The sequence below is a fragment of the Elaeis guineensis genome, chromosome 13 (assembly GCF_000442705.2).
Source record: "Elaeis guineensis isolate ETL-2024a chromosome 13, EG11, whole genome shotgun sequence".
Lineage (NCBI taxonomy): Eukaryota > Viridiplantae > Streptophyta > Magnoliopsida > Arecales > Arecaceae > Elaeis > Elaeis guineensis.
In genome coordinates, this window is record NC_026005.2 from 10,884,201 (window position 1) to 10,900,731 (window position 16,531).

The 16,531-nt window shown below is 36.2% G+C and overlaps 1 protein-coding gene and 1 long non-coding RNA gene across 2 annotated transcripts in view; one reads left to right on the top strand and one right to left on the bottom strand.

Moving 5' to 3' along the window:
• The window catches only part of LOC140853416 (uncharacterized), a 175,409-nt gene that overhangs the window by 15,662 nt on the left and 143,216 nt on the right, over positions 1-16,531 (top strand). The gene's annotated exons all lie outside the window — the stretch shown is intronic.
• Positions 12,783-14,682, bottom strand: LOC109506545 (uncharacterized). Its single transcript, XM_019854475.2, has 3 exons — positions 14,528-14,682; positions 14,357-14,415; positions 12,783-13,031 (listed from the first exon to the last, which is right to left on the bottom strand). The coding sequence occupies exons 1-3, from the start codon at positions 14,610-14,612 to the stop codon at positions 12,909-12,911; spliced, it is 267 nt and encodes an 88-aa protein (XP_019710034.1). The 5' UTR covers positions 14,613-14,682; the 3' UTR covers positions 12,783-12,908.

The window sequence follows — 16,531 nt, forward strand, 5'->3', positions numbered from 1 at the left end:
TCCCCTATTTTCTGAAATTCTTCACTTGATTTTCTTGTCATTTGGCCCCACCGTCGGCCGACCCTTTCTTCACTACCGCCACCTGCCATTGGCCACCTACTGCCATGGTCCACCATCGATCTTCTGGCCAAGAACCACTGGCCGCGGCCCTGACCCCTCCCTGTTCAGCCAAGAAAAGAAAGAAAGAAGAAGAAAAAGAGAAGAAAAGAAAAGAAAAGAAAAAAGGAAAGAGAGAGAGAAAAGGATTTTCTCTCTCTCCTATCTCTCTCCTTTTCTCTTTAGGGTCTTTCTACTCTTTCTCTTTTTCTCTCTCTAATTGCACCACGGATCCTATGACGAACTTGAGATGAAAATAAGATGATCTGAAATTGCTTCGAAATCTATGCAGTAGGTTAGATCCCAACCCAGTCCTTATTCGAAATTTATAGCATCTGATTACAGTTAATCCATATTAAGTTATTTTGATATGATTCTGATAATCTCGATCATGATTGTCTCTTCTGAGGATACGAAGATTCTCTTCATTTTCTATCTCTACTTTCTCTCTCATGATCGACTCTCTCTCTATAAGAAGATCTATGAATCTTGTACCGAGCTATGCCTTCATCTTCTAGAGATTCATGTTGGCTCCAACAAGATGATCCGAAGTCGCTTTGATATCCGTGCTGTATGTTAACCTCATTTGGCCATATTAAGTATCTTTCAAACCCATTATTAATGAACCCTATTGATTAATCTTGATCTTAATCTAATCTGTGCTTCACGATTTTTTGATCAAGTCACTTAAATCTGATCCTCAACTCAGAGACCCTAAATTGCCCTGATGTCTGTATGGTCCGATACGTCTGATCAATAGTCCTCTTTTCTTATGATTTAATCTTATTATATTCATCGAATAGAAATTGATGATGATTTGATGTTTTAAATAGGATTACCTATGAAGTCTAAAGATTTAGGATGATCGAGGTAAGTAGATCTTATGCTCCATATTTATTTTTAAATAATCATATTTTTCATGCAAAAAATTATTGTTGATGAAATCATATTTTTTATAAAATAAAGATCAGCATATGTGATATGAAAAAGTATGTTTTATTATAACCATTGATTTCATAAATATATTTTATGCAAATAGCATATTTATGAAGTATGAATTTTATGGCTTTTTCACTTATGTATATGTTTGTTTTTGAAAAAAAATTTAAAGATTTCAAAGGCTCTCATATAGATATGAATGAATCTTTATGGGAAGGTCGATACTTGGAGCTAGCATCCACACCAAACATGATTCTGCCAATGGGTATAAAGTTTGTATAAGAAATAAGAACTCTGTTGATTAAGAAACATGATCCTGTCATGAATATAATAGTGATCTTAGCATGAGTATCTGAGAGTAATATTTTAAAATATGATAGGAATATCTGATAAGAATGATTTATGAATCATATTTATAAAATATTCATGATTTATGCATCCATGATTGATTTATGATTTATTTTATTATATACTTTATAAAATATTTATTTTTATAATATTTTTATCTTTTAAATATTATATTATCATGAAAAAAATTTACATTTGATCCGATAAGGAAGCACAGGTTATATTTACTGGACTAGTGTAGCTCATATTTTTTTTTATTTTTTTTATACAAAAAAATAAGGTTAGGACCGACAAAGGGATCCAAGCTTGAAAATCAGTATAGCAAGCTTGAAAATTTTATAGTAGAAGTTTAGTTTATTTTATGATCATAGACTTATATTTATTTATTTATAAATTTTAAAACTTAGATTGTATTTGATTATGGGTTTAGATGCTCTGAACTAAATTTGATTTAATTATATGATGAATAATGAAATTAAAAATTTTATTATATTCTATTTATAATAGATTTTAGATGACTATGATGGATAGGCTACAAGTTATCATGGGCTGTAACCTTCGGTAGCATGATCGTATTATGTTTCGAATTTGAGACGTGACAGTATAATAATAATATAATATAATATAATATAATAATCATAATAATATAATATAATATATTATCATATAGTATGATAATATGATATAAAATATTATATTATAATATTATAATAAATTATTATAATATAATATAATATATCATATTATTATAATATATTAAAATAATATAATAATATAATATATTATTATATATTAGCATATTATAATATATTATAATATAATAATATAATGATATATTATATTATTATATGTAATAAATTATATAATATGTGTTATATTATATTATACTATATTATGATGTAATATAATAATATAATAATAATATATAAAAATAATATAATATAATAAATCATATTATGCTATTATATATAAAAATATTTATAATAAAAAATATTATGAGAAATATGGATAGATCTTAGCAACTTATCCAAAAAATTAGTAATATAAAAAATATGGGTAACAGATTCACAAGCCATTTTTTAGTACATAAAAGAACTTGGATAAATTATTTTTTTATCTAAATATTGTCTAGAAAATATTTACTCAGAAAAATATAGATTTCTGGATAAATCTTTTATCCTTGAAAGAACCTGCCCTTAGGAGGATGTTTGATTGGGAGAATTGGGGTCTGAAATCAGAATAAGAATGGATGACTTCTATTCCAATCATTTGGTTGTAAGGAGCATCATTTCAACTTCGATTCCGAAGTGGAATGAGAATGACTCAATCTACCTAAAACTAAATCTCTCTATTTTTTTTAAAGATTCAAATTTCTATTCTGATTCTGATTTTGATTACGAACCAAACACTTTGAGAAATTTAGCCATTCTGATTCCGGTAGCGAACCAAACATCCCCTAAAAATCTTTGATCAACTAAGGCCCTCTCTTGACATCTTCGAGTATCCACCTTCATGTCCTCGACCTCCACCAATCCATCGCCTCTGATAGCTAGTCATCAATCCAAGTAAGCAAAGGCAAGATTCAGACTTCGCCATCGGGGGAAACGACTACCATGGCGATGGAGGATGAGTAGTTGCAAGAGGAAGCCAAGGTTGGCACGTTGCCAACATTGACCACACTGCCATTCGCAAGTCCATCTTTGATCCCAAGGTTTCTCACCTCTATGACTTCAGTATGCTCTCAATCCGATCCCTACCTAATTTCGAACACTATTTAGGGATCGGTTGGATTGGACTGATGAATAGCAATTTTAGGATAGGATTGACAGAATCTAAGGCAGAAGTTTCTAAATTTTGTTGTTGGGATTGGCACCCTAGTTTAAAAGGATGGTGGTGGATTCAAATGATCCTATAAGACTCTGGATCCTCTAATTGCATTCTTACGGGCAGCGGATGTTGACAGTGGTAGTTGAAGGTTATAGCTACCACCCAATTTTTGGCCCAAATGGGTTATTTGGCTTGCCCGATCAGATTTTGGTCAGGCCTTGGCTTAGGGTTTGATCAGACTTGGATCTAAATTTTTCAAAAAACCTTCGATCCTAAGTCTAACCTGAAGCCTAAAAAAATTTTCTAGCTATATTCGAGTATAGGTATAGCCCAGGCTAACCTAATCCATGTGATAACCCGGCCTGTTGGGCCTAAAGCCCATTAAGCCCATCCAGAAAAAAAAAAGGAAAGAAGACTCCCGATCGGAGTCTTCTCCTTCTCCGGTTCTGATTGAAAATTAGAGTCCTAGGGCCATTGAAGGACCCTAAGATGAGCCCTATAAGAACCCCCTCCTCTCCTCTATGAGAGGAAATAGCAATCACCGACGATCACCGATATTTTCTCTCCGATTTTTTCGATTGAAGCCGCGGCCCCTCGATTCATGCTCACCATGATTTCTCATCGATGGGGTCCCTAGAGGCTAAGGTAAGCCCTTCTTCCTCTTCCTCTCTCCTCTCTCTTTTTTTCGTGCCTCTGTGCACAACTGCCAGCGATGGGTGTCATCGGATTTCGTCGGAGAAGGGATCCTCTATTTGGTCTCTTCTTCTTTTTGATTTTCTAGCGCCGGCGATCACTGTCGACCGTCGGCCTTAGTCCCTCCAAGCCTCGGGAGAGTCGCCCTCTTATCGCTGGCCACCGCCGTGTCGGCTGCGGCCCCTGATCAGCCGACCAAAGGGGAGACCACACGATCCCTGCTTTTGCCCAAGTGAGCCACGGGAAGAAGGAAGAAAAAAAAAAAGAAAAAAAAAGAAAAGAAAAAGAAAAAAAAGAAAGGAGAAGAAGATGAAGAAAAAAAAGAAAAATAGAAAAAAAAGAGAGAATTTTCTCTCTCTTTCCTCTCTCTTCTCTTTACCTTCTCTCTCCAATTTCTCTCTCTAAATTCTCTCTCTATTTTCTCTCTCTAGACCTTTTATCTTTTTTTATGGATTTTGTCTCTCTAGGATCATTCTCTCTCTGATTGCTTTATAGATCCTAGGATAAATTTGAGATGAAAATATGACGACCTGAGATTACTTCAAAATTCGTGCAGTAGATTGGATCCCGATCCGATCTTTATTCGAAATTGATAACATCGATCATGGTTAATCCATATTAAGTCATCCTGATATGACCTCTGATGATCTCAATTATGATTGTCACTTTTGAAAGATACGAAGATTCTCTCTCCACTTTCTCTCTCTATTTTTTCTCTCATGATCGATTTTTTCTCTCTAAAAAGATCTATGAATCCTGTATCGAGTCATGCCTTCATCTTTTAGAGATTCATATTGACTTTAACAAGATGATCCGAAGTTGCTTTGATATCCATGCTGTATGTCAACCTTATTTGATCATATCAAAGATCTTTCAAATTCATTATTAATGAACTCTATTGATTGATCTTGATCTAATCTGTGCTTCATAATTTTTTTTGATCAAGTCACTTAAATCTGACCCTCAGATCAGAGGTCCTAAATTGCTTTGGTATCTGAATGGTCCGACACATCCAATCAACAGTCCTCTTTCTTTATGATTTAATCTTATTATATTATGGAATAGAAATTGATGATGATTTGATATTTTAAATAGGATTAGCTGATTCTTCTAACAAAGTTTGAAGATCTAAGATGAATGAGGTAAGTAAATCTTATGCTCCTTATTTATTTTTAAATGATCATATTTTTATGCAAAGAATTGCTATTAATGAAATCATAATTTTTTACAAAATAAAGATCAGCATATGTGATATGAAAAAATATATTTTATTATGAGCTTTGATTTCATGAATATGTCTTGTTGGTGCAGAATTCCGTCGATGCCGGAGAAGCTAGAGTCGAGGGGATCACGGCCGCCGTCGGGACCTGCAAGAAAAGTCTAAACCGAAGTTGGGGGTGCTCCAGCAAGACCCTCCAATGCTCAAGTCAGTACTCTGCTTCAACAGAAATGGAGCACTCGAATGAGATTTTAGCAGAGTTTGAGAAAGCTTGAGAAAACTTTCTAAAACTTATCGAAACTGTTGCCTTACCCCATTTTATAGTAGAATGCGGTATGGTCCCGCCATTAATGGTGCAGACAACTGGAGAGTTGTCAAATCGTCGGAGGCTGTCAAATCGATATGGGTTGTCAGATCATCAAAATTGACCCATGTCTTTGGTAGGACAATACCCGAGGACGGCCGCACAGCATGTCCTTGACGGGACAACAGCCCATAGCGGTTGTACAGTGTTTGGATGGGATGGCCGACTATATGTCGGTATTCGACTGTCGGGATGTCAGGTGATGACTCGGAAACATCATCGGCTGATCTGGTGCCTTGTGGAAGCTGGACGTTGGCTGCCACCCCCGACAGTAAGTCAGTGATATGGGTTCAGTCGTTCGATCAGTTGGAAACAGTATCGATCTGTTTGACCGGTATACCTTCGGTCGGGTATTGTCGGCAGTCATTGTCGGAGTCATCTGTCTGTCCGGTAGGTAGAGTCGAGCGTTGGTCGGACCGGTCCGAGGATAAGTCGACGTACGGGGGTCAGTCGGTATATCCCAATAAGGACCATGCAATGGCTCCTTTCCTGTCTTGTGGTCTATGACCACCACCACATGGGCCGATCACAGAGAGGTCATAATAGTGGAGACCCTAGAAGATTCAAACTCCTTCCTTAGCATCCAGCACTACTCAGTTGTAACTGAGATGGAGCCCATCCGTTGTAGAAGTTCGGATGGAGATCGGTTGCCGTGAAAGTCCGAATGGAGACCGCTTATCGTAGAAGCTCGGATGGAGACTAGTTGCCGTGAAAGTTCGAACGAAATTCGCTTACTGTTGAAGCTCGGATGAAATTTGAAAGGTGGTCGACCATTGTAGAAACTTGGATGGAGTCTGGTTACTGTAGAAGTCCTGCTGCTGGAGAAGTCCAGACATTGACGGAGTCCAGAAGAAGCTCGAAGTAAAGTTGATCGTGATAGGAGGAAGTCTGGAAAAGATTCAGAGAGTAGTCGATCACTGTAGAAAATCGGTTGACAGTGAAGCTCAGAGAGTATTTGGAGCAGTCCGATAGACGACTGAAGGAGCTCATTATTGGAGAAGTCCGAAGGGTACGATAGGAGCTCGTCCGTTGGAGGAGTCCGGAGGACACTGTGAAAGGTCGACTGCTGGAGGAGTCTAGATGGTACTGTAGAAGCTCGTCTGTTGGAGGAGTTCGGATGGTACTGTGAAAGCTCGTCCGTTGGAGGAGTCTGGAGGATACCGTGGAAGGTTGACTGCTGGAGGAGTCCGGATGGTACTGTGGAAGCTCGTCCGTTGGAGGAGTCCGGAGGACACCGCGGAAGGTCGACTGCTGGAGGAGTTCGGATGGTACTGTGGAAGCTCGGACGGTCGGAGAAGTTTAGAAAGACGTCGCACGAGGTCGGAAGTCAAAAGAGTCCTGAGAGGGTTGGCCTCTTACGAACTTCGACTGGGGTTATTTTATACCCAACATGTCTTATAAAAATAGTATGATTATGAAGTATGAATTTTATTATTTTTGCATCTATGTATATGTATGTTTTAAGAAAAAGATATAAGGATTTCAAAGGCTCTCATATGGCGATAAATGAATCCTTTCGGGAAGGTCGACATCCGGAGCTAGCATCCACACAAAATATGGCCCCACCAGCGGGTATAAAGTTGGCATATGAATTAAGAACTCTGTCGATTAAGAAACGTGACCCTATCACGGGTATAATAGTGACCTTAGCATAAATATTTGTGAGCAATATTTTGAAACATGACATGAATACATGATGAAAATGATTTATGATTCATGATTGTGAAATATACATGATTTATGAATACATGATGAGTTTATAACTTATTTTATCATATACTCTATGAAATACTTTATTTTGTATTACCTGTTATTTTCTAAATATTGTATTATCATGAAAAACTTATGCTTGATCCGATAAGGAAGCACATGTTCTACTTACTGGACTAGTGTAGCTCATATTCTTTTTTTTTTTTTTTTCTTATACAGAAAAATAAGGCTAGGATCGGTGAAGAAAATTCAGGCTTGAAGATCTGCATAACAAACTTAAAAATTTGGTAGCGAAAATTTAGTTTAATTTATGATCACAGATTTGTAGTTATTTATGAATGTCGAGATTCGGGTTGGTACTTACTTTTGGATTTAGATGCTCTGAATCAATACTGGTTCAATTATTTGATGAATAATGAAATTGAATCTTTTTATTTCATAGATTTTAGATGATTATGGTGGATTGGCTTCGTGTTATCGTGGACTCCATCCCTCGATAGCATGACCGTGTTATGTCTCAGATTTGGGGCGTAACATTTTATGGTATCAGAGCTTAGGTTATAATCATTTGGGGACTATGATATAAGTGATTAGGATATGATAGAATAGTATCAGAGCTTAAGGTTATAATCATTAGAGTTAGGTTATGATCACTAGAGAATATACTTAAGTGGTATTTGAGCTTAAGGTTATCATTATTCGGGATTGTGACTTTAGTGATATGTGAACTTGAGGCCAAGATCATGAGGAACATGATAGATATAAAAAAAAAAATTCAATAATTTGATTTTGAATCAATAGGTATTATGATGAAATTTATGCATAAGTGGCATATGATGTCTATAATAGAATTGATGAGTTATATCTTAGATTTCAATTAGTAGGGTTGACCTAAGTATGAGAAGTGTTGACCTTAGAATGAAGTGGGAGGTATTGATATGTTATGTTGGGTATATTCGATGATATTGGAATGCTAAACCTATATGGATAAAGGACATGATAACTTTACTGATTTTGATGTTAATTTTTTTTTTTTTGCAAAGAAAGATTGGTTTGAAAGTTGTCTAAATGATTGTAAGATAAATCGAAGGTTAACTCAAATTAATTCTAGACATATTGGATTCTTGAGGAGTGGTGAAGCTTATGTAATAAGTTCAAATATAGAAGGTGGATGAAAATTTAATTTTGATGTGCTATGCCTAAGAGATAGTAATGACAAGGAAATCTTAAATTTTATCCTAAATTTTATATGAAATCTGAAAGTTGGATCTATCTTTGATTGATTTAACATACAAAGATATTTTTATTTTTGGTAGACTTAGATAATTTGGTAAGTTGAGATCAGAGTGCGCAGCAAAAGCGTGGTGGTTTGAATTGATTAGAAATATTAATCTTTTAAATCAAAAGATATTATGAAATACGTTAGTTATAAATAAAGAAAGATTTTACTGATAATAAAAGAATGCTAGAGAGAAAATCTATCTGATCAAGGAAAGACTCAAGGTAGCACAGGATAGACAGAAGAGGTGAGCAGATAGAAAAAGAAGAGAATTGAAATTTTAGGTCAGTGATCATATTTTTCTAAAAGTATCACCTACAAAAAGTGTCATGAGGTTTGAGAGACATGGCAAGCTTAGTCCACGATATATTGGACCTTTTAAAATTTTGAGCCGAGTAGGAGATGTTGCTTACGAACTCCCCTTACCATCGGATTTATCTAAAGTGCACAATGTCTTTCATGTTTCACCACTAAGAAAATTTGTACCTGATCCAAATAATGTGGTAAAGTATGAGCCATTGCAAGTTCATGAAGACTTGACTTATGAAGTTTTTTCCCTCCGAATTGTTGATCGAAAAGAGCAAGTGCTAAGACGACGCATCATTCTATATGTAAAGATTCATTGGAGTAATCATGAGGAGAGAGAGGCTATTTGGGAGCTTGAAGATGATATGAAGATGAGATATCCATATTTATTTGAAAATAAAGGTACGTTAAATTTTGAAGATGAAATTTTTTTGAAGGGTGGTAGAATGTGATAACCCGACCTGTTGTGCCTAAAGCCCATGAAGCCCATCTAGAAAAAAAAAATAGGGGAAGAAGACTCCCGATCGGAGTCTTCTCCTTCTCCGATTCTGATTGGAAATCGGAGTCCTTGGGCCATTGAAGGACCCTAGGATAAGCCCTATAAGAAACCCCCTCCTCTTCTCTGTGAGAGGACATAGCAATCATCGATGATCGTCGGTGTTTCCTCTTCGATTTTTTTGATTGAAGCTGTGGCCCCTCGATTCGTGCTCGCCGTAATTTCTCGCCGGCGGGGTCACCGGAGGCTGAGGTAAGCCCTTCTTTCTCTTCTTCTCTTCTCTCTCTTTTTTTCTGTACCTCTGTGCACAACTGCCGGCTACGGGTGTCGTCAGATTCCGTCGGAGAAGGGACCCCCTGTTTGGTCTCTTCTTCTCTTTGATTTTTCAGCACCGGCAATCACTGCCAACCGCCGGCCTTGGTCCCTCCGAGCCTCGGAAGAGTCGCCCTCTTGTCGCCGGCCATCATCGTGCCGGCTGCTGCCCCTGATCGGCTGACCAAAGGGGGGACCACACGGTCCCTGCTTTTGCCCAAGTGAGCCACGAGAAGAAGGAAGAAAAGAAAAAGAAAAAGAAAAAGAAAAGAAAAGAAAAAAAAAGAAAAAGAAAAAGGAAAAAAAGAAAGAAGAAGAAGAAAAAAGAAAAATAAAAAAAAAGAAAAAAAAAGAGTGAGAATTTTCTCTCTCTTTCCTCTCTCCTCTCTTTACCTTCTCTCTCCAGCTTCTCTCTCTATTTTCTCTCTCTAGACCTTTTATATTTTTTTATAGATTTTATCTCTCTAGGGTCATTCTCTCTCTCTGATTGCTTTATAGATCCTAGGATAAACTTGAGATAAAAATACGATGACCTGAGATTGCTTCGAAATTCGTGCAGTAGATTGGATTCTGATTCGATCTTTATTCGAAATTGATAACATCGATCATGGTTAATCCATATTAAGTCATCCTGATATGACCTCTGATGATCTCAATCATGATTGTCACTTTTGAAGGATACGAAGATTCTCTCTCTACTTTCTCTCTCATGATCGACTTTCTCTCTCTAAGAAGGTATATGAATCCTATACCGAGTCATGCCTTCATCTTTTAGAGATTCATATTGACTCTAACAAGATGATCCGAAGTTGCTTTGATATCCATGCTGTATGTCAACCTCATTTGATCATATCAAGGATCTTTCAAATTCATTATTAATGAACTCTATTGATTGATCTTGATCTAATCTGTGCTTCACAATTTTTTTTGATCAAGTCACTTAAATCTGACCCTCAGATCAGAGGCCCTGAATTGCCCTGGTATCTGGATGGTCTGACACATCCGGTCAACAGTCCTCTTTTCTTATGATTTAATCTTATTATATTTATGGAATAAAAATTGATGATGATTTGATATTTTAAATAGGATTAGCTGATTCTTCTAACGAAGTCTGAAGATCTAAGATGAACGAGGTAAGTAGATCTTATGCTCTTTATTTATTTTTAAATGATCATATTTTTATGCAAAGATTCGCTATTGATGAAATCATAATTTTTCATAAAATAAGGATCAGCATATGTGATATGAAAAAGTATATTTTATTATGAGCATTGATTTCATGAATATGTCTTATGAAAATAGTATGATTATGAAGCATAAATTTTATTATTTTTTCATCTATATATATGTATGTTTTAAGAAAAAGATATAAAGATTTCAAAGGCTCTCAGATAGCTATGAATGAATCCCTTCGGGAAGGTCGATATCCGGAGCTAGCATCCACATGAAACATGGCCCCGCCAGCGGGTATAAAGTTGGCACATGAATTAAGAACTCTGTCGATTAAGAAACATGATCCTGTCAGGGATATAATAGTGACCTTAGTACGAATATCTGTGAGCAATGTTTTGAAACATGATATGAATATATGATAAAAATGATTTATGATTCATGATTGTGAAATATACATGATTTATGCATGCATGATGAGTTTATAACTTATTTTGTTATATGCTCTATGAAATACTTTATTTTGTATTACCTGTTATTTTCTAAATATTGCATTATCATGAAAAACTTATGCTTGATTCGATAAAGAGGCACATGTTCTACTTACTGGGCTAGTGTAGCTTATATTCTTTTTATTTTTCTTTTCTTATATAGAGAAATAAGACTAGGACCGGTGAAAAAAATTCAGGCTTGAAGATCTGCATAGCAAGCTTAAAAATTTGGTAGCGAAAGTTTAATTTAATTTATGATCATGGATTTATAGTTATTTATGAATGTCGAGATTCGAGTTGGTACTTGCTTTTGGATTTAGATGCTCTGAACCAATATTGGTTCAATTATTTGATGAATAATGAAATTGAATATTTTTATTTGATGGATTTTAGATGATTATGATGGATTGGCTTTGTATTATCGTGGGCTCCATCCCTCGGTAGTATGGCCGTATTATGTCCCGAATTTGGGGCGTGACAATCTATTTCCAACTCTTGCCTTGTATCTATCTTATATTACTATTTTTCTTATATTTATTACTTTGGTAGCCTTTTTATTCTCTAATACTTTGAGCTATATAACATTGCGCATCTCATTTCTGTTTTATGAAATTATCTTTAAGGTTCTGAGGTACACATTAATATGATAATGTTTATAGTTCCCAATTCACAAGTGACTGTTTTAATTATACTAAACATGAAACTGACATTGCCATCAAAAGTTATGATTTGATTTAAAACTTAAAAAATTAGAAAATGAAAATCCACATGTTATTGGCTTCCTTTCTCTTTAGTGATGCATGCATAGTAAATTACCAAGATCATGATCAGACCAGTCATTTGTATTGGTAAGGAACCTACAAATTTTATGTCAAATATTTCAGATCAACTTTCCAAATTTTTCATTCATGTATGTCTATACGAAGGGTCCTCTAGTGTCAATTACCCAATCTTTTTAATTCTTATTACCTTCACACATCACCTTCTCTTTTGATCTTTTACACAATTTGAAGCATCTCTTAGTACAGAAAAATCTCATCCAATCGAGTTATTATACCCTGCACCATATATACCATATGGTGGTGCACCACACCAATCATCCCATTTCATTCCTCTGGACTCTATTCATCATACAGTCGTTTCAGATTGCTGTCCGCAAAAATTAGATGAGGTGCTTGGCTTTGTTTATATTTTATCTCATTTTCATAACACAATCAGAGGCTAGGCTAAAGTCCTATGCCAATCCAAGTTCTCTCATTGGGTGAAGACTCGTTGAGATCAGACTCAACATCCTAGCAGCCAAAAAATTACTATCCTGGTCCACTGGGATGCACAAGCCTACCCTGGCTTTAATTTAGAAAAATTAAAATAAAATAAAATCCGGCACACTTATAATCTTCTCTCTTGCATTAAAGACTTCCTAAAATATTTAAGTACCTGAACTTCCCATGCTTACAATTTTCTGATAGTCCGGCGAGCATCAGAACATGGTGTCCAAGTGCATGTCTTCACCACACACCGGATCACATTACTACAGCAACTACTCTTGCTTCGGGTCATTCATTCCATTAAACTATTTCAGTACTAATAAGTTGTTAGATTATAAGATACTACTAGTTACAGCACTGACTAACAAAAAACAAATCATCTTAAAAGTCTCAGGTCCTTCCAGGTGGCTTGGGAGTGTGGCGATTGTTAGCACCAGATCCCGGATAGTCGTTGCTTATCTGCAAATCTATCCTGCCACTGATAACTTCTGATATGGCTTCTTCCATGTTTATCTGCATTCATTAGCAATGATTCATTAGTGCACTTTGCTTAGCAAAAATTATATGAGAGCCTAAAGAAGGAAAAGAAGAGAGAGAGAGAGAGAGAAAATTAAGATTCAGATAGCAAATGGTTCCCTTGTTTTCAAACCTACTCCTAACCACTACCTTGAATATATAATTTTCAACAAAAAATGCATATATATTTAGAAATATAGATTCTTTTTCTTTCACTGGATTGCTTCGCTTTTTTTATTTTTAATGTTTTTATCTGGCAAATGGTTTCACGCATTTGTTATAATGCTTCATTTGAAGGAAAAAACTATACCGTTCATGAGAGACATAATATCAAAGACTTTCTCAAAGATGTTCATTTACTGATTCTTGTTTGAATATTTAATATATATTGTTATGAAGAACTAGTCTACTTCATGTTTTCACATAAAATATAGACAAAGAAAGCCCAATAAGCATGTGCTAAGGACCAACATGGCTAATAGATTTGTCAAGTTCGTAGAACTACCTAAACAAGAATCTCTCCTTGATATTTCCATTACGTTCAGTTGCCGATGCATGTTTAAAAATATACGATAGAGGCACCAAAGTATCTTTGACTATTTCCAAAGTCTGCAGCTTAGATCTGGGGGGTTTTTGGAGCATAAAGGCCTATAATTCCTGTTGGCTATGTGAGGGTGGCCTATGAAGGGGCGGGCTTTGGTGTGTTGTTGTATGTTGACCTCCTTCTCCTTGTTCTTTCATTTTGCTCTTTTTCTTTCTCCTATCTTAATTTATTCCTTCTCTTCTCCTTTGTATCATTTCATTTCCTTAATGAAATGATGGTGACTAGTTAACAATTTTGCTCTTAAAACAAAAATAAAAATAAAAATCCCGAAGTCGAGTCCATGTTTCCAAATAAAATATGGAAACAGAAATCCTTAAATAAATCATTTCTTCTACAAGTTCAACCTGACTAATAGATTTTTCAATTAATTTTCAAAGGAAGCGAGAGTCTCTCCTAAATATTTTCATAAAACTCCTCTTTTTTTCTTTCTGAGAAACAAGGATACATGAGATTTTTTATAATTAGCGTTGTTCAAGTAAAAAACAAAAAACAAAAAAAAAAAAACTGAAGAAACCAAGGAATTAAGCTTGAATTTACAACTTGATGCTCTATGATATGCTGTTTTGGAGGGGCATGTCTAATTATGTGCTTTTCTATAAGCACAAAAGCAAATGAATTGTGAAGGAAATGATAAAAGAGAAGGAATACTTGAGATGAAGATGTCAAAATTGAATGAACTTAAAATTTAGTTGCCGGTTTTCAATGAAATTATTGGTACCTCTGAAGTATCACCAAGTGATGGAAGATCTCCAATCTCCTGCAGCAGCTTTTGAACCCCTGAATCAAACACAAAAAATCAAGTAGTTCAGTAGAATCCTCCCAAAAGTAGTTCAAAGGAAGAAGCTAAGAAGGGAAGAAAAAAAGGGGGGTGGGGGATTTAGATGATTACTTGTGGAAGGAATAGCATTGGAGGGGGTGATGAGGTGACAAGAGACCAATAGAATCACAAGTAGATGAAGGCAGGCCCTTCCCATTTCTCAAGCTCTCAATGCAAAGCAGGTGTTGCTGTCACATGTATTGCTCCTCGATTCAAAGTTCAGTGGTCTCCTTTTATACAATTCCTTGTAATGGCCAGCTGGGGCACATTCGTCCCCACTCGAGCAAAAGGCAGAAAGGTTAATTAAGGAACACCCTGTCTGAATGCAAATGGACATCTACCTAACTCCCACTCTCTTCTCTTTATTGTCATATTCCTGTTCCCAAGAACAAAGTATCATATGATTCCCATCTCAAAAAATGCTTCACATGATTCTTAGTTTGCCCTCGTGTAGGGAACGACAATGAAACCCTTGTGGTGTACCAAGAGAAGTAATTGTTGCACAAAGGGGTATTTGGTGAATCCAGAACAGCAGCAAGGAAGTGTACCATGTTACAAATGAGATATTTAGTTGGGAGTGGGTGATGAGGTTATAATGGTGGGGGAAATTAAAGTGGCCAATGGGGCATAAATTATTATTGAATGGAAGTGGGGGGATGCAAGTCCACATGGAGGGGGAAAGAAGTAACCCACTCGAGGAGTGGGCTATGATGTCAGATAGATTGTGATGTCCAAAAATCTTAAAGCTCGAGACTGCAACCAATTTAGTTCAAGTCAAAAGTTCTTTTGAGGTCTTGGGAAAGGCTCACGGAAGAAACAAAGCCGACAGTGGTGCCTTTAGTATTTCCACCGACCAATGACTTCCTCATTGTCCCTTGCTCTGCATGGTTGGATAGGGAATTACAGCATTTCATTAAGTCAAAAGTCCAGTGCTTCGTGCACTGATGTGAAATATAGGAACACAGTTTGAGAATTAGACTTCAAGCATGGGCAGTTGTACTTCTCTTCCTTAAACTAAACGGTTAAAGTCCACGGGGGTGATGGCCTCTGCTAATAGGGATGCTGAACTCTGCAGCCTTCCACTTCGTCGGTAACTCACGACAGATAACTTCCAGCAACGGTCGACGCCCAAGAAACTTGCCTACAGGGCAAAGTTTTCACGGCAGACGCGACCGTTGAAGCTCTTCTTCTTTTTGAGGAGTAGGGGAGGCTGGAATAAATCAGCAACCCATCTTTATTAACAAAAAAATGAAAAAGGCTATTTGCAAGAGAGCTGACTATGTTGAAGATTACGGATCACTGAAAAATATATTTTTAAAATCAAAACAGAAAATAAGAATATTATCCTAAAATATAGAAAGCAGCACCCAAAGCTCTTCTTCTTCGTCAAAAGAAACGGCTTTGTTTAACTGTTTTCATAGCCTTTCAATATACATGAAAGAAATTGTTATTAAAATTTTATGAAGCAATAGAACTTATATAAGATAAGAGCCATCGGTGCTGTCTAGGATTTTTTGCACCAATCTGTCTACAACCGCAAGAAGAAATCAAGTTGGATGTGCTTTTCACTATCGTGGAGCAGCAAATTTTTTTTTTTTGGCATAATTGAGTTATTGAAGCCTAACTCACGTTGTGGAGTAGCATCTTGATTTTTCAATTTTTCTTCCGAATATTCACATAGCCTTTTCAATATCTACGGACGAAAGAAATTGTCTCCCATCAACCATCTTGGTCCTCCAATTGAGCCACTTCAAGCCAACCATCTGGAACACTCTCCGAATAACTCTTGGTCGATCAAACCCAGGCGGAGGTGACGACACTTCCTCTGATCGTATGCTAGTTTGGTCGGACGCCACGCGGCCATTGGCAATATACTCACCACCACCCCGTTCCCCCGCTCGCTCTTCCTCAAGCTTATCAGCGTTGGAAAGTTGATCCTTACTCCCCTTGATTTTTTTTTTTTTTTTTTTTTTTGAAGAAAAGGAAACTGACACGTACTTTAATTACCTAAATGTAGAATTTTAGTTCTGTTTTCGTAATTTCCGCTTGTTAGTACATAATTTCTGATGACTGGTA

Coding starts and splice junctions, on each gene's coding strand:
- LOC109506545 (XM_019854475.2), bottom strand. CDS start 14,612: ATGGGAAGGGCCTGCCTTCATCTACTTGTGATTCTATTGGTCTCTTGT. Junction 14,416..14,527: donor CAATGCTATTCCTTCCACAA/GTAATCATCTAA, acceptor TGTTTGATTCAG/GGGTTCAAAAGCTGCTGCAG. Junction 13,032..14,356: donor CACTTGGTGATACTTCAGAG/GTACCAATAATT, acceptor TAATGAATGCAG/ATAAACATGGAAGAAGCCAT.